Source organism: Sphaeroforma arctica, assembly GCF_001186125.1.
Source record: "Sphaeroforma arctica JP610 unplaced genomic scaffold supercont1.241, whole genome shotgun sequence".
NCBI lineage: Eukaryota > Ichthyosporea > Ichthyophonida > Sphaeroforma > Sphaeroforma arctica.
The window spans coordinates 36,613-54,410 of record NW_014040317.1 but is presented as its reverse complement, the minus strand read 5'-3'; the positions used below and the strand labels follow the sequence as shown (position 1 = coordinate 54,410).

At 46.9% G+C, this 17,798-nt stretch overlaps 7 protein-coding genes across 7 annotated transcripts in view; 4 read left to right on the top strand and 3 right to left on the bottom strand.

The window, feature by feature from the left end:
* Positions 1-2,858: 2,858 nt before the first annotated feature.
* SARC_04359 (hypothetical protein) lies at positions 2,859-3,224 on the top strand (the record flags this gene model as incomplete). The annotated part of the gene is made up of 1 exon (XM_014301820.1): positions 2,859-3,224. The coding sequence occupies one exon, from the start codon at positions 2,859-2,861 to the stop codon at positions 3,222-3,224; it is 366 nt and encodes a 121-aa protein (XP_014157295.1).
* A 920-nt stretch (positions 3,225-4,144) lies between these two features.
* On the top strand, positions 4,145-4,489 carry SARC_04358 (hypothetical protein; the record flags this gene model as incomplete). Its single annotated transcript, XM_014301819.1, has 1 exon — positions 4,145-4,489. The coding sequence occupies one exon, from the start codon at positions 4,145-4,147 to the stop codon at positions 4,487-4,489; it is 345 nt and encodes a 114-aa protein (XP_014157294.1).
* A 9-nt stretch (positions 4,490-4,498) lies between these two features.
* SARC_04357 (hypothetical protein) lies at positions 4,499-4,980 on the top strand (the record flags this gene model as incomplete). The annotated part of the gene is made up of 2 exons (XM_014301818.1): positions 4,499-4,573; positions 4,762-4,980. 2 exons carry the CDS (start codon positions 4,499-4,501, stop codon positions 4,978-4,980), a joined length of 294 nt encoding a protein of 97 aa, XP_014157293.1.
* Positions 4,981-14,073: 9,093 nt separating this feature from the next.
* On the bottom strand, positions 14,074-15,302 carry SARC_04356 (hypothetical protein; the record flags this gene model as incomplete). Its single annotated transcript, XM_014301817.1, has 3 exons — positions 14,074-14,642; positions 14,727-15,189; positions 15,231-15,302. The coding sequence occupies 3 exons, from the start codon at positions 15,300-15,302 to the stop codon at positions 14,074-14,076; spliced, it is 1,104 nt and encodes a 367-aa protein (XP_014157292.1).
* Positions 15,303-15,325: 23 nt separating this feature from the next.
* On the bottom strand, positions 15,326-16,063 carry SARC_04355 (hypothetical protein; the record flags this gene model as incomplete). The annotated part of the gene is made up of 1 exon (XM_014301816.1): positions 15,326-16,063. The coding sequence occupies one exon, from the start codon at positions 16,061-16,063 to the stop codon at positions 15,326-15,328; it is 738 nt and encodes a 245-aa protein (XP_014157291.1).
* A 24-nt stretch (positions 16,064-16,087) lies between these two features.
* SARC_04354 (hypothetical protein) lies at positions 16,088-16,426 on the bottom strand (the record flags this gene model as incomplete). The annotated part of the gene is made up of 1 exon (XM_014301815.1): positions 16,088-16,426. One exon carries the CDS (start codon positions 16,424-16,426, stop codon positions 16,088-16,090), a length of 339 nt encoding a protein of 112 aa, XP_014157290.1.
* Positions 16,427-17,195: 769 nt separating this feature from the next.
* The window catches only part of SARC_04353 (hypothetical protein), a gene marked incomplete at its 3' end in the record, with an annotated part of 1,934 nt that continues 1,331 nt past the window's right edge, over positions 17,196-17,798 (top strand). The window contains exon 1 of the mRNA XM_014301814.1: positions 17,196-17,511. Coding sequence (XP_014157289.1) covers positions 17,452-17,511 — 60 coding nt within the window. The 5' untranslated portion in view covers positions 17,196-17,451. The remainder of the gene's footprint in view (positions 17,512-17,798) is intronic.

Below are 17,798 nucleotides of genomic sequence, written 5' to 3'. Positions count from 1 at the left end.
ATATATATATATATATATATATAAAGGGAACTAGTATATACATATTCATATTGTATAAAGAGTAGTTGAAAAATACAACCAAAGGAAACCTTTTCGAGTACGATTGTCTCATTTATGGAAAGCTCCTAGTCTGAGAGGACTGGACTGAGTCTTTAATTTGTGTTTTCTAATTCACTAGACTCAGGTTTCTACTCGACTGTTTCTCTCACACGCGCAGACCCGGTTTTTCGTACTGGTTCTACCGCTAACGTTTCTGATGACTCTAATATCAGGAGTATATGATTCCGGACCCAAAACTTAGTATTTGTTGGTTCTTTGGGTTTGGGTTGGATTGGCTTTCTGATGATCTGATCCCTAGATGCTATAACCCCCTAACTATATACTTCTGAGCCTGCGAGGAATGGAAAGTGACATCTTACAGTTCTGGATTATCTAGAGGTTGGTATTTTTGTACAGGGAAAAAAAGTACCTTATGGGGTCTTAATAAAATGAAAAACCTGTTACCGTTATCTATTCTTACATATCACCTAGTTAATTATACTATGACGGGAGTTCTAAACTACGCTCATCGGAGTCTGTCTTAACCTGTGGTCTAGGGTGATCTCAACTTGGCTTAGGAAAACGTATCTCAACGATGGCGCTACTACCGAGTCTTTGGTCTTTATCCCTCTGGCGTGTGGGCGGAACATGCTTCAAAAGTGAGAATTGTGGGAGTATCCCTTGGTATCAGTGGAACTTGGCTAAGTTCCCCGCCTCGTGCGCTTCCTGTGACTCGCTGATGTTCATCAGTGCTCGTTGCTGTTGATTTCGTCGGCCTTGATTGTCTTCGCTTGCGCCGAATGCGTTGTCGGTATAGTGTAAGAACATTAGCATCGGTGATGTTTGATTCATGCATCTAGGTACGCTCCCCAACTGTACATTGCAGTAAGTACTCCTGCGATCCATCACCTTGATGAACGACCTACGGTCGAGTATTGAAGAGAACTGAGCCTCTCCGGATGGGTATACTTGGTTACTGGAAGTGAATATTTCCGGAGCATTGGCCTTTTTTTACGACTTCAATTAACCCATCACTGGCCGAGTTAGGATATTCCTGTTCCTGATGTGGGCAGGAATATAGGATTAGGGCTACTAGATTTTTTTTTGATAGCATTTGTAAACTAGGTTTAGGTTTTAAATGATAAGTTTTCTGATGAAATTAAACACGTGGTTTTATGAACCAAAGATATTCAATAAATAACCAACGACTAACCTCTGTAGAGAGGAGTACGTTGAGATTTAGTTTTTGAAATGTGTTATGCTACATGTTTAACTAGCTGATAGAGATTGGTTAGGGATTGAATATCTTCGAGATTCAAATACTAGTAGTCTAGACAAGAACCCAAAGAAAGGTACAATATTAGTACAGATTAAAACGACGATGTTTTGGTTGATATATCAGAAGAAGAACTGATGGTTTGGTCGAATCTACCCATGACGATAATTGAAAGATGCATAGACGATCTAGGGCAAGGGTCGTCTGATAGGGGGATGTACAGCAGTGAAACAAGTATACCATCACTTTTATCGAACAGTAGTGACAGCGAATGAAAAGTAGAGTCGCCAAGAGGAAGAGACGATTTGGCCCCAACAACGGAGCATGGAAGACCATGAAACTGAAATATAAATCAGGCGATACGACGATGACTAATACAAATACAAAGAACATAATAAAAATAATGGTTAACCTATGTGGATGATGAGCAGACAGAGGATCAACAACAGGCGAGGTTACTGGAGAATCAATCAGACACGAAGCGAGGAAGTCGAACACACATGGGAAGTAACACAAATGATGCATCAAGGTTGCTGGCAAATATAAATATTCCAAGTGAAGACGATCAGGGAGAGTTGAAGGTCCCGAAGACAACGATAAAGCATCCTGACAAAGAATGAATACATAAGGTAAGCAAGAAGTAATAAGGCTGGTAAGTCACTGAAAACTTCGAATACACGGGAAGCGAATTTAGGACGACATGCAATGGAGTGACACATGGTATCCGATAGAAAAGAAGTTTGGGTCACTAAGTACTAACCAGTGTATGTGTCAAATGTTAAGAGAGTATATTAACAAGGCAGAAAGGAGAACATATATGATATACATAGTGTAAGGGGTGCATACATATGTACTCGCAAAGAATACATGCACATGGAAGATGGACGCCTAGGAATAGCACATACATGGAAATGGAGCATGGGTGCAGAACGATTCGTGAACCAGGTACAGGATAATCTGCGAGACTGTTAGGAGGAACATGTAACTCAAGGATAGATACGTTTAGAATGCTGTCAGTACGGAGAAACATGAGGTACGGTACAGAGACATGAGGCACGGTACGGAGAATTTAGGGTTTAGGGTTTTTGTAACATGGAAGGACAGTTGCATGGGACTACAAGGGCCATAGAGACTATCAACAAGAACGAATATAGCTCATATTTAGAAGATGGATGGAGTAGGTGAAGGACAAGAACAGTGCAGATTAGACGAGCAGGGAAGCATACGTATCTTTGAAGTAGAATGAAGGAGCGTACGAGAGTAATTACGAGAGTAACCACAGGAGTAGACACGCGACATGAGAGTAAGTCTGGATGCCGAGAGTAAGCACGAGGTACGGGAGTATGCCTCGGATGCAGGAATAGGATTGAAGCCAACACGAAACGATATGAGGCACAACCCGGCATAAAAGAAACTGGTGAAGATAGTACACACCCATATCATACAGTAGAGGTGGTATAAGTATAAGCGACCGACAACGGAAAGGGTCACAACTTTACGATTTGCAGTCAAGCACATAACAGTAGGAACATCATTGACCACCATGCCATCTATCCGCCAAAGTCGGCGTCAACAACAACTGGCACCAGAGACGCGGGAGCGTCAGGGTTTGGAGCCACGACGTACTAAACGCCAGGAATCGAAGCAGGGTGAACCCCAATATGCTTCAATCTCGCCACGTACTTCAGGGATATCGAGAACTCAGACGGATGAATTACAATCGAACAAGGAGATCCTACGACAGGAATTCTTGACCCATCAGCGGCAAACGAGTGTTCCACTCACACCGCCACATGAGGGGCAAGCTAACGAGGTGACGCAAGCTCGAAGGCAGGAGACGAGACAGGCAGTAGACCGAGAAACGAAATGCCCACTGAAATGCCCAAAACAGCGCCGTCGACAGTCGTAAATAAGACAGGAGCGACAGTCAACACACAGCAGTTGATGAGACAGTAGTAGGAGTTTCTCGAGAGATACGAACACCGGTTGAAGCGCTTGCAGTCACTGGAGTTGTCTGAGGATGAAAGGGACAGGATATCAATCCCCAATTGTACTATTAGATAATGAGACATCGGTCTCCTTAAAGGAGATACCGCTGTTTACGGATTTTATTAACGAACAGCAACAAGTGCAACGAACCCCTCATGATCAGGACGCACTGGCGAATAGGCGAGTATGTTTGGGAGGAGTACTTCATACTCAGCGACAGAATACATAGTTCGTACATGAGGCTCTACACGATTCACCGATCACACAGACCTTCACGCCGACAACAGACAGTACTGTGACAACACCACAAACGAAGCCGAGAGTATCGTTGTCATTACCAACACCAGAGAGCATTTCGGCAGATCGTCAGGCACTGCTGAGAAAAAAATACCCTGGACGGAGATTTAGAACCGGACCAGAGGGCCCGACCTAGACCGGACCAGAGGACCGGATCTAGGGGATTATTTCAGGACCGGACCGAGAGACCGGACCAGAAAGTGGAATATAGAAACTTGTGAGAGAGAATGATGACTCATCGGATGTCATCACAATTTAGTAACTAGGAGACGAAAACCATAGATACGGGTATTTTCACAATCACCCGTTGTTAGAGAAATCTCGCACCACATAGGAACGTGATTAATAAATACAGTAGACGCGCCGTTCATGACGGCACTTCTGACTGAATTCACTTATTTCAGACTTAACACTCTTTACTAAGCGTTACTCGGTTTAGATCACATTGTTAAGTGACCGAAATACTGCATTTAATATACTACTTTCTTTATAGACTAAATTAGCTCGGAGTCGATATGGTTAAGTTTATTTTTACTTGCAGTAATGAAGGGACCCAGTACGATATCGATACCTAAGATAGGTCAGCATGCTTGTGACCGGCTGCTGAAACGGTTGCTTGAAGCTCTTCGCCGATTGCCCGTAAAGTGCACTAAGGTGGAAACAGCATTTGCTAAGGAACCGACACCCGAAGATGAAATGAAGGCAGAAATCCACGTGACACTGGTCCGTTTGGTTGCGGAGGCCCAATATTCGATGTCTATCTTGTGTAAGGTTAAACAAGATCCGGAATGGGTTTCTGATCAGGACGGACACTTGAGAACAATGACGCATGTGCAGGAGGCCACGGAAGTTATTCACCTCATTCGTGAGCAACTCCGACAACTTTGAGAATTTTCAATGGCGAATATCGACACATCTACGTCCAATGACATGATGCAGACAACATCGGGTGATGATCACTTTGAGCAACAGGTAAGACCAACATCGCAACCACTTTAGATTCATCAATATCCAACGCAGGCGAGACAGCAACAACCGACCAGTTACCTAGCAGCGTGGCTATCAATAAGAAACAAGTTAGCCCAGTGAAGCGTAAAATTGACCGCACGTAGACCGTACATCAAGTGACTCGCGTACGATAATGCGCACGTTACTCGTAGAGAGCGGATGTTGAGACACGCTCAAGATCGAGCACAAGAAATTCCGACCCCAGATATGATACCAACTTACTTTTGCGATTCGAGTCGGACTCGGGAATCGATGAACCAGCGGATTTGCACTCGGACATGGATACTCCTCAAAATTTATCGCCGTCGGCAAAGCGTTCATTAGATGTATTCCGCAGAGCTATAAAATCTCCGCGGCAACAGCTTAACTAAAGTCAAGTGGTAGCGAACTTATTTTGTGACAAGCTGCAACGTCACAGTTGCCCACGCTCACCAAAAGAGTTAAAGGAGAATTGCCAGGAGACTGCGAATGTCCCTATTGATACAATGGCATGGTGCAAACATTTTCCTAGTCATTACGATCGCTACTTAAAAGACCCACAGGCAATGGCCGCCTAATCCATAGGGCAGCTATTATTTGGATAACCCGCAGAAGATACAATTGCATGTATTTATCTCAGACTGGCATAAGAATGCGCGTTTCCACAAACTAGAACCGATTCATATACAAATGGGGTTACACCGAGCTTTACAGCAAGCAGGGGCTCGTAAGGTGCTATTGGGTTTTATTGTTGAGAACTAGAAGAAATTACAATCTATTTCATTTGAAGACGCCACTGCCTTTATTGTATGCAAACAAGAACAGGATTTGGAGGATAATGCATACAGACAGGTGTTAGCGTGCATGAAGCTTGAAACCAACGGTACCACTTAATACTCAGATTCGTGAATTTGAACGCAAAGTAGAGCATGATAATACGACAGTATGGGAACCCTCTACAGGTATACCGCAATCATGGGATGCTCAACAATATACGTCAAGCTGCGGGTGGAGCGTAATACCGTGGTACTCTGGCGGGACTATTCATATGAGAAGATGCGTGATATATTTCGTTTGAACATTGATAAGGCACAAGAAAATCGTCAGGAAAAGTTTTCGCGACCACAACAGATTCCGGGGAACTCACGATTACGTTCGTATTTACGTACGGATGCGAATACACGCGCTAACCGTATACACCGCCTACATCGAATCTATGTTTTCGTTGTCGGTCGTGTAAGCAGAACATTCCACCGGGACCAGGACATACAAGCCGCTGTTCTAAACTACAACGACTACCGGTCCAGACCAACCCGGGTAACCGGACACAACAAGGTGGTGCTACTTTACAACGTACATAGGCATCTAGCATATCGACGCGTGGGACACAGGCCGGCCTCGTGTTAACTTAGTGGACGGTGATCAACTGCCTGATCAACCACCAGCTGAGACAGGGGAGACTGAAGTGACGCATATCCATGACTTGGTCGACGAGTCGTATGCGCAGAGTGACGATGAGATGATGGAAGACGAGCAATCACCAGACGGTTGGGAAGCTGGAACAGATTCGGAATGAAAGGCTGGGGTGCCTGATGTGAACATGTGCATGTCCTTTGGTCGTATGGTAAAAAGAATATTTCCAGTAGAAGATAAATTATTCCTGCCGACAACCGTGTATATGTTATTTTACAAGTGAAGGCCATGACATGCGCACCCTTATTGACACCGAGGCGAGCCGCTCGATCATCACTTAGGCATCCGCAGCTAAGGCACAGTTATCTGTCACACCACCGGTTAAGGACAGCTACATTTATTTGGCGGACAAAACCTTCCGGACTCCACGTTTGGGTAAGACACGATCAACGAAGGCACAATACGGGTCAACTAACACTGAGGGTTGTACATTTGAACTTATGAACCTATCAGATGACATTAATATATTACTGGGTATGGGTATTCTGGGTGAGCTGGGATTAGATTTAACTGGATTAGTATCTCCCTTCCCGGAGGTTAATCGTAATGTTATGGATGAACTGCTCGAACCGATCAATCTTCGAATGGTCCCAGACTTGTCCGAGCCAGCTGACATACGACAATGTTTACGACAATATCTGGACGCTAATGAAACAATTTTAGATGCGGCTCGCTGTACATTACCGGGTAGTGAAGTGTCACTACATATACCTCGAGATCAATTGCTGGGCTTACGTAGGCAGACAAGGAGCTTTGTATCAGGCTAGTACAAACCACATGTAACGAAGCAAAAACGCAAATGGGAACACGAGTTGGTCACCAATCGTCGAACATCCGCGTCGATTGTCAACCTTCCATTGTTGGCGGTCTTTACACCATCCGGAGAACTTATCAAAGTTTGTGTGATTGGACTCACGACAGATTAACGCTCTTATTTCAGGAGACCAGTTTATGCTCCCGAAGGTTAATGAGATTATCAGCAACTTGAGGGGCAAGCGTTCCTATACAACGTTAGATTCATCGGCCGCATACCATCGTTTACAGGTACACGTGGACTCGCAGCACAAATTTTCGTTTGCATGGGATAGTCAGCAATACTCGTTTACGTCGGCGTCATTCGAGTTGACAGCGCTCACATCAGCGTACCATCAGCAATTTGATGGCGAGACTGAACGTGCAATGCTATGTCGATAATCTGATAATTGTGTCTGACTACGAGGAGCACATCGCTACGGTCTAAGAGGTCATTCGATACCTGACGGAGAATAACTTCAAAAACGTTATCAGAAGAAATGTCACTTTTTTGTGCGAGAGGTGATGATCTTGGGAAAGAAGATATCTGCTAAAGAGATTGACGTGGATCATGAGAAACAGCAACGATTAATTGACTGGCCAATTCCACGGAGTCAAAGGGATATCGCATCTGCGGTTGGGTTAGCAAATTGTTTACACGAGCATCTATCTAGCTTTGCATATAAAGTGGCTCCACTGCGAACGTTTTTTAAGCTTAAGCCAAAGAAACCCATTAGGGATCGTTGGAAACCAGAACATCAATTGGCATGGGATCAAATGAAGGAGACTATCGAGTCGGCAGTCCGGTTGAACTTTCCAGTTGATGGTATATCACTTGAATTGGAAACGGACGCTAACGATTATGCTATTGGCGGAGCATTGTTTCAAATGAGTGACGGACGCAAACATTACTTGATGCTCTTCTCAAAGACTCTCAACAAGGCACGGCAAACGTATGCAACATCTATGAAGGTTCTGTTAGCACATACCCATGCTCTGGTTCACTTTCATGACCATCGCATCGGACAGCGGTTTACCGTCCACACAGATCATAAGGCTCCCATATACATGAACACTCAGCTGAAATTGAATAGTATGATGTAGCGGTGGCACCACATCCTATTACACAAGGACCCAGACATGCGGGGTCGTGTTCATGAGGGAACGGCGGATATCAACTACCCCGCTGTTTTCTATACATCATGCTTGAAACTGTATCTGGATTTCTTTGACCAGGCCCAGGAATATTTTGGGCTTATCGATGTAGACGCCTTTGCATCGAGTCACAACGCTCAACTCCGACAGTACTGGTCGTACGACAAGGCTGGAGGGGCGTTTAAAAAAAACAAAGGTTTTGCGTAAGGTGCTGGATGACAGGGCGTCTGCAACAATATGTTTACCGTTGAACACACTAGCACCGTGGTTTCTGACGCTACTTATTCCGCGCACGGTTCACAAGTTCTTAAAACACGGCTCGCAGGCTTGTGGTAAGTACCCGTAGGATCATTCAATCGTGGTACGTATTGGACCGTTAATCTGTCGGTTTGGTGTGATCTAGGTCTGGAGGCACCTGTATGTGAAAACGCTAGAACACGTTATCAAGAAAAGTGAGCACAGCCAACGATGACGAAACAGACGCGGATCGCCGAACAAAGTCCTGAAATATATGCGGGTGCTACGGTCATTAATCATCCAGGACATGAGGAAGCTATTCGTCGTGTACAGTTGACATGTCAATTCCACGAACAAGGACATCCGGCGCCGGCAGTCACGGCACAACAGATGCAGGATGATGGGCATATTTGGGACCAAATGCTTCCAATAACGGAAGTGGTCCGTAAATTATGTCGTACGTGCTGGGGCAATGATACAACGAAGAAGATATTTCATCCTGTAAGGAGTATTAGCGCACGGTACCCATGGGATCACATACAAATGGATATCCTTCCTATGCCGGTAACATCTACTATAGGCAACATATTTATTTCACATGTCTTGGATGTGGCGTCGGGGAACTCTAATTTGTGGGCGATACCTGCGGAGGATGAAAAGACGTTGGCGACAGAGTTCGTATCGGTGTTTGGTGTGCATGCATTTCCTCGTAAGATACAGAATGACGAAGTTACCCAATTTGTGAATGATGTCGTGAAATCTATTACGCGAGCACTCGGGATCATACACAAGACGTCTCAACCGTATCGCCCTCAGAAATTCTGTGCGGCAGAGCGACGGCATAAAGAGATTCACAAATGTGTGCGCGCATTATGTGTTGGCTGTCCGGAATTGTGTGATGAGCGTCTACCGTTCAAGAACCATACCATATGTACATACATTGTAACTTATCTTCTTTGAAACAAATAATATTATCCCTATGTTCTACCAGAATCTCAGGATATCACGGCGTCAAAAGTCAGCACAATTCAGTATTTATTTTAGTTGCTGCCATGTTCCGCTTGCAATCATGACTGATAACTTACCTGGATATATTCCTACGACGAATGATGGATGGCTGAAGCGGTTGGATAAACTAGAGAAGACTATTCTACCAAAACTTCATCAGAAACCAATTCGGTATGCCGATGCCCTGGCGGAGGCTACCGATCAGATGCGTAAGTTTGATCCGATTAAATTTAAGACTGGGGACGTAGTTGTGATACTCGCACAGGGAGCAACGACCAAAGCCATAAAACCGTTGATTGGCCCTTACGTGATTCATAGTCGGGGGAATCAGAGTCATCATCTACGCGCGAAATATATCCGACTTTCTCATAGGGATAATATTATTTATTTCAAAGGAGTTAAGTTATAATGTTTGTACATATGGTATGGCTCTCATATCCGTTGTAGTGGTTCGGGGAAGATCGATGGGAAGAAGTGGTCAGTAAATTCCCTGTTGAAGCTTGGACCAAGTGAGTCGACAATGGAGGATATGCGCTGGGTCAGTTCAGGCCGGTGCTGACAAAAAACTGACACCATCGAGTGTGCCACGTATTCGCTCTCTGACCTACTAAATAGTGTACCCACCTCTGTGGTTCGGATCGGGTCTTTATCGTGTAGTGCTGTGGAATGGGTTAGTGCAGAGTACGAAATGTCAAGCAGGACCAGGTTATCCGTCATAATTTGGTTGAGGAGCGAGGTTGGGGGTGAACCGATGCCGCACCAGACCACAGATGTACTCGGTATGTGCTGGTTTGCCTGTATTGGAAGTATCGTAGACGGAACCAACAGACGCGATGAATTGGTTTGGACCGAAATTTGGAAGTATTACTTCAACAGCGTATAGGAAGCATCTGTTGATATGTCAGAGACGGGTGTGGGTACAGGGGTTGTTCCACATGCTGGAGAAAAGATCCAAGGTGTTCGTGGAGGGTCCAGATACCATGTAAGTCGTGGGGCACCTGCAGTTGCTGGAGGAGATCAGGGCCAATGAGAGGCAGTTTTGGGCCTACCAGGATGCATTGGATTAGTTGCTGGATGCAGGCAAAGTGGCTGGTGGTGATTTTTTGGCCATCGGGGCAGACAGGGCAGAGACAGCCGTCAGTGCGGTAGTCGAGCAATGTGAACATGTACGTATTTGTTACAATCATAGCACAGAGCCGGATTGGTGTAGGCTCGAAGCAGCGGTTGAAGCTGTCGTGTTTGGCTTTGTCCCGATCTGAGGTTGGCGGTTTGCCCATGACCAATTGGTAGTAGTATTGACGCCGGGCCATTGCCGCGATATTATTGTTGGACCAGCATTTCGTTGAATTCTTTCTAATGTCGTCACATCGTCGACGGAGGGCTACATGGTCTGGTGTACGCCCGTCCGTGGTTTTGTATACAGTCTTCAAGTGGGCATAGATACTGTACGGGAAGCGCAGTGAGGGTTTGTCGTGGGCCCAGGCGGGTTGCGTTAGAGGGGTGAGTGGGTTTGTGCTGACAATTGAGTCGAGTTGCAGTCCCAGGCAACCTCCGAGGTAGTCCGCGAATGCTCGCGTGGGGAGCAGGCCACAAAAATGGAGTAAGTTGGTTTGATGTTTGGGAAACCTAGGGTATTTGACTGCTGCTCGATTGATTGCTGAGTTATAGCGCTCAAACAAGGGGTCCAGCGCATCCTTCAATATAGGTGAAGCCAAGGCAATAATGTTCACATCTGTTGCGGGGGTGTCGCCAGCTGAAGCCATGGAAACCATAAGCGCGGAAGGAGACGATACCCAGAGACAATGATGTACCCAGGAATTTCATATGTCTGGCGAGATTTATCCCTGGTACTCCGTTGGAGAGTGGGAAACCCAGGTATTTGGAGAGTTTAGACTTGGCATGTGTGGGAGCCATCTTCAAGGGTAAGTGACATGTGTTACAAAGGGCATCTGCAAGCGTCGGCGTAATAAGATCACCATTTATACGGAGGGTTGGCGCCGCGTGTCGCAAGTTGGTAGATCGTACTCGGGGTTTGATGACACCCTGTTTGAGGCCAGATTCAAAAAGGGCTGGAGCGGAACCGGTTGGGGAACTTGGATCCGGGTGTCGTCGACAAATAAATAAAAGCGGAGGAGCTCGGGCCGGAGTTGTGCTAGTGTGACAGCCAAAGAATCCATGTAGATAATAAAGAGCCGGGGGCCAACGATTGAGCCTTGTAGGATGCTATTTGTTCTATGAAATAGATGCGAGAGCATGCAGCGGTATGTTACTCGGGTAGGAACCCTCTCAAATAGCGCGCGGAGGCAGTTGATCCAGTTTTCGGGCATTCTAACGTGACGCAAGAGTACCCACAGGCGCGGGAGAGCAACCTTGTTGTATGTCTTGGTAATGTCCAGACAGACGTCGTCCCAGTGCTTGGGTATGGCAGGAGTATTGCGATTTGAAGCCAGCTTGGGTTGCGTGGGTTGCAGAGCCGAGGTGGCTAGTATTCAGCTTGAGGAAAAACTTCTCAAATATGCGTCTGACTATTTGCGTTAGCGTGATAGGGTGGAAGTCGGCGAAAGAGGTGATATCTGCATCGGCCTTTTTTGGTTGCGCTGTCATGAGGGTGCAGTTCGGGACGGTAGGGAAGGTACCCTCCTTTAGCAGCTCAATGAATTCTTTGGCAAGGAGTCTAATCAGTGGGTTATTGGCGTCCGGGCGTCCTAGTGTCCTGTGTTTGGTGGAACGCTCCACTGCGGCCTTCAGAAGGAGGATGTGGATTCCGTCGGGGCCAGTCCCCTTATTAGGATAGCGTAGTATAGCCTGCATTAAATCGTCGGGGCGTATGGCGGGAGTTACATCTGGGGAGGGTTCGGTATCCGGTGGAACAACGTATGGATTCGTGGAGTTGAATAGGTTCTCAAAGTAGCCAGTGAGAGTGGCGCCTGTGTCGTCGGCACCCGGTATGTAGGGTTGGCGTGGAGATCGTCGTTGGTACGCAATATCTTGGAACATTTGGGTATTGCTTTGGGCGATCAGACGTGGGCGGAACGAGTGGTTTGGCAGCCGTTGTACCTAAGGTCTATTTATTTTGTAGTAGAATCCCCCAAAGATTTGTGGGTTAGCGGCATAGCGCCAGATACGGTCGAGAATCCGGGCGGGCTTGTGGAGCCAAACCGGAAGGTGTTGGGTGTGCCTTCATTTAGAGGTGTTTAGGATTTAAGGTCTCGGAGTTCGGATTCGAGGTTGTTCACTTTGGCACAGAGTTCAGTGAGTATTTGGTGCAAGGTTAATTTCCATTGGTCGTCAGCCAGAGGCTCTTTGGAGATGGGCCCAATATTGTCCAGGGTTGGTAGGGCCGGTCCCGACAATAGGTTGTTAGCCTGTAGAGTATTGACCTGGGCAGCGAGGTCTGTGATAGATTTTTGTAAATACAATTTCCATTGGTCATTGTGCAAGGAGTCGTTGGGGACGAACGCTTTAGTTGGGGATTCAGCCTGGCCCGACATTTTTTCGGAGGCTGTGGGACTGTGGTCTGTGGGTCGTGGGACTGTGGTCTGTGGGTCGTGGGACTGTGGTCTGTGGGTCGTGGGACTGTGGTCTGTGGGTCGTGGGACTGTGGTCTGTGGGTCGTGGGACTGTGGTCTGTGGGTCGTGGGGCTGTGGGTCCCCAAACTCCCCACTGAGAAATTTTTTTGTTTTTGAAAAACAAATCTAAACTCCAGGTCCGTTCCAATATTGTATTGTATTATGCAATACGTCAGGACAGCACATATACAACGCGAAGCAATGCAGACGCTAGCATATTGCTATATATGCACGATCGAGAAAACTGAAATAGAAAAACGAACACACGACGCCAGGCTTCGCTAAAACACGAGCGTTGGTTGTGATGGCAGATATATCTATATGCTTAGAGTGCAGGCGAGTAACCAGTTTATTCTAACTCAGAGGCGAGCAACCCTGAGGACACTGCGCATTAAACTTTGCGTAAGCACTTTAGAGTCGGTGAGCAACCACAGCTTTACGAGTGAGTTGTGGCACCCAGTCGACAGAATAGACAATATGTTTATTTAGATGCTGAGAGTACAGGCGAGCACCCTGTTTACTCATACTCAGAGGCGAGCAACCCTGAGGATACGCCGCATTGAACTTTGCATGAACACTTGAGAGTCGGTGAACAACCGCAGCCTCAAGCGTGTTGCATAGTCGGCCTGAGTGGTGTTGAGTTGGACAATATTATTTCGCACCATACAAGACAATGTGTAGCATTACTACGTAGAAGGCGGCACATGTACAACATTATCACGTAGAAGGCAGAGCATGCGAAACACTATTGGGTGATAGGCGGAACATGTAAAGCGCTGTGACGGAGTCACGAAAAGCGTGCCCATCTCGAGTATGCTCATGAAGACACCACACCACGCTCATCTCATACGTAACACTTAGGTCATAAGTCATAAGTATATCGTCGTTATAACATAGCTTCTATGTTCTAACAAATAATCAATATTTATGAACACATATACGAAAAGAATGTCACCAGTGCATGCTCACAATTTAAATATCATGCCACAGGCCCCGAATATGCTGTTGACTGGAGAACACCCTATGAGAGGGGTGGTATCAAGAAAATCCGCTGATTTCATCACGAGCGTGGTCCTTGATCTTCTGTGACAAGTTGACGGGTCTCGCGAACGAGGGACCACCTGGCAGTCAACAACTACTGAGCCCATACATCAGCCCTGTCCATTCACCACAATGTCTCGGTGGCTGTTTTTGTGCTCTGCGTTCCCTATAACACAGCCCCGCGGAAGCGAGTTTTTGGTTTGGTTTGTTTATTTCGATGCAAGCCACGGCCACTGCGGTAGATATCCATCAATGTCTTCCAATACGCGCTGCTTGATCACTGCGCCCAACGCGTTGACGTCCGCATCTCGGTTATCGTACAGCGCGTCCTGCAACTGCAGCTGGTAGTCCGTGTATTCGTCCAAAAACTTGCTCTTGCAATCTTCCGCTAGTATCACATCCAAGTTCTCGATTCCGAGCACCCAGAAACAAAAGTTGCCACAGGTAGGCGCCAGCCCCAGCTTGTGCTGTGCGCGTTGCAGCCGAAATATTTGAAGTGGCACACTGGCGCTGCTCGTCAGATACATACTCCGGCGAAGTTCATACGGAACGTCCGCGTCACGGATGGCCAGCGCATCCTCCGCACTGCCCCACGGGTGTGTCACGCACTGGATCACATCCGCGTCAGTTAACCCCATGTACGCCTGATCCGCACACGCAAGCTCGTACCTTTCCACATTTCCCGACAAATAGAGCCCTTCGACCGCCCCCACAATGTAGTCGCGAACCACATCGATGATCTTGTCGAGTGCAAACTGAAAGTTTGGATCCGTGTACACTGCCGCATACAACCTAACACTATCGGGCGTTTCTAGCACGATAACCTGGGACTCTGCCAGCGTGCGCAGCCCCGTTCATTCACCCAAAACGTCCAGTGTGCTGGTGGGGGACGTGATGCAGAACTCCTCAACAAACACAAAGGGCCAGTGTTGCAAGGCACCCAACCGGACCACCAGGTCCGGTGGCCACACGGTGTTGGCGCTGGCGAGTAGCAGGCGCAGCACCGGTGGTTCCGCGACATTCGCGGTGGTGTGTGCGTCACATCCCAAAACACCCACCAGGGAAATCGCTGCGTCAAAGTGACCATCCGTGCACTCGCACTTGATCAGCTGGGCACGCCGGATAAGTCCGAGGGCACTCAGCAGCTTATCGATTTCGTGGGCGTCGTTCTCGTACACGAACGGCCACAGTTTCGTGGGACCGGCCTCGCCTTCGACCAATCCCAACCTCGCACGGCGATCCGCTAGACCGTCAAAGTCCAGGATAATTTCCAGTCGTACAAATGCACCCACCACAGCCGCGGGTACGAGTTCGCGCCAACGGGGCTGTCGTGATAGCCAGATCGACCTTTTGGACGTAAAAGCACCGCCAAGTCGACGAGTCGACAGCCGATCGCGTCAACGTATTTCTGGTACTCGCCGTAGGCGACGGTTGACATTTCCAGGTCGGGGAACTCGACTCTCAGCCGTACCATCCCGCGATGGCATTGTCCGTGCTGCGACGGGGAGACACCGTTCCCCTTTCCCTAAATTCCTTCAGGAAGAGGTGGTCAAGGGGAATCTCAAGCCACTCGGCGACTAGTAGCGCGTCGCGCTGAGCAATAGTCAGCTTTTTGAGTTGGTCCGTGTCCAAGGTGGCAGATTCAGGGTTCGAATTAACCTTAAGGATTTTGAGTACAAACAGTTCCTTCCTGGTGCGTTTATCGCGGATGTACTGGACATGCTGCTGCGGTTGCACAGACTGCATGTGCAGCACTTGCGTAGCCCCACGTGCGTACTCCCAGTCGCCGTACTGCTGCAAGTATCTCTCGAGAATATTGCGCATGTTGTACCGCCTTGTGACGCCGATGGACCGGTAGCCCCGTGCACCTTTGTCGAACAGGGTTGTGAATGTCGGCACGTCCGCAAGGTCCACAGGTTGAGGCAGTATACCAACCACATCCTCCCACAAGACGGTCTGTTCATTCAATCCCTCGGGCAGGTCGTAAAACTCCTGCATTGCGGCGCGCAGGTGCGGCTTGCACTCTGATCGAAGTGTGCAGCAGTACTTGAGACGTGAGTCTACGAACCACATGGTGGCGGGCGAGTTGGTCAGGAGCGTCTGACAGCAGTTCACACAGTGTATTTCGAGCCACGCCAGCACCCCGGCCGAGTCTAGCGTATGAACCGGGCAAGACCTTGGCAATCCGCACCTGTCCATGTGCATCGCCCACCAGGTGCAATTTCATGGAATATTTTCCAGAAACACGTTCAAGAGTTCAGCGGGAAGATTGGGGAGCTTGCAATTCCTTTCGGGCTGCACAACCCAGATGGATGCGAAGACGACAATGTCGACAACCGTCCTGCAGCCCAGGTAGTCTCGGGCTATAATGTTGGCCTCGGTGAAGGTGCTTTCGCCCGTCAAATCAACCAGTCGCACGGGGGTTTCGGACAAGTCCAGTTCCAGATCAGTAATAAAATCCAGGTTGCTCGCAGTCAGCATGTCGACAAGCGTGGGATACTTGTACACTTGAGCCATCGGTAGCGTGCACGCCTCGTGGTCGATGATGATAGTAAGTGCCATCTTGCGGATAATTTTTTTAATTTTTAGGGTTTAGGGGTTTTTTTTGTGTGGAAGGGTCACCGAAAAGGCGTGTTTCGTGGCCACCCCCCTAACAGAATGCTTTTTTTTTATAGTATATAAGCGTTTTAGAGATGTGTATATCAGCTCACATTCACATTTTCCAAGTACACCTCACACATAGTGTTTTTAGATTTTTTTCTTTCTTTCTTACAACATGGGGGACTCTACCTTTGTTTCAATTCTGAAAAAGAAGATTGCGGGACTAGCCTGTCCTATATCTCTTTCTCTCTATGTACAACTAGTAGGGACTCGCTACTCTAGAGAGAGAGTGAATCGTCACTAGTCTCATTGTTCATTGAGAGGGCCATGCTCATGCTCGTTGTTTACTTTCAACTTTTACAAATGAACCGCCAGGAATACAGGTCAGAAAAACGCTAAGCCGTTGATACACCCCAAAAAACACGTTTACGTTCTACTTGAACCAGCTGATATTGATGAGGCGATATAAATATACGTTAAACCGCTAACCAAAGGAAACAAATATGCGAGATTTTATTAGAAGGCTATGAATTTATCGTGTTTATGTATCTAGGACAGTGCCGCTCCGGCTCAGGGCTTCAACCCTCAGAGGCTCAGGCGCCCCTTCGACGTTTGTGAAAATCTATTTTTTTTTGGAGGAAAAAGCCAACTGGTGGCTTTTCCGACTGTATGAAATAAACAAATATGACGATTAAAGCAGCCATCAGATATAAATCAAATCGTCAAACAAGCGAATACCTGTACTAGAGAGTAGTAGAATATGATATAGCTTCATAGTACTACGAAGTAGGAACCGATATATATTTCTAGAGTGAGAGTAGTATGATATGTCTTCATAGTACAACGAAATACAAACCAACACCTATCTAAATTATCTAACATATAGCATGTCCAGTGCAAGTCTACTATGAAGTAGTACATATTTAATTTTCTTTTATTGGTTCTGAAGCACGGTTTAATCGACAAGGGGCTCCCACAAATACATTATGAAGATGGCGGCCAGTAGCGTATCGAAGGGCAAGCAGCCAGCAGAGAAGAGTCCCGAGGTATGTACATGAAATTTTGGCCTAGCATTCTAGAGTGTTGTTAACTTTATCAAGGCTCCGTGTACTTAGTGTATCTTGTGCGATACCCTATATACGGACTATTCTTACCCAGATCCACCATCAAAGAATCTCAATACACTTTTATAGTGATCCTTTGTAAAATTATTTACGCGCGCACCACATGTACAACCAATATAAGTGTTTGTCTTTACAAATATATATATATATATATATATATATATATATACACACACACACACACACACACACACACACACACACACACA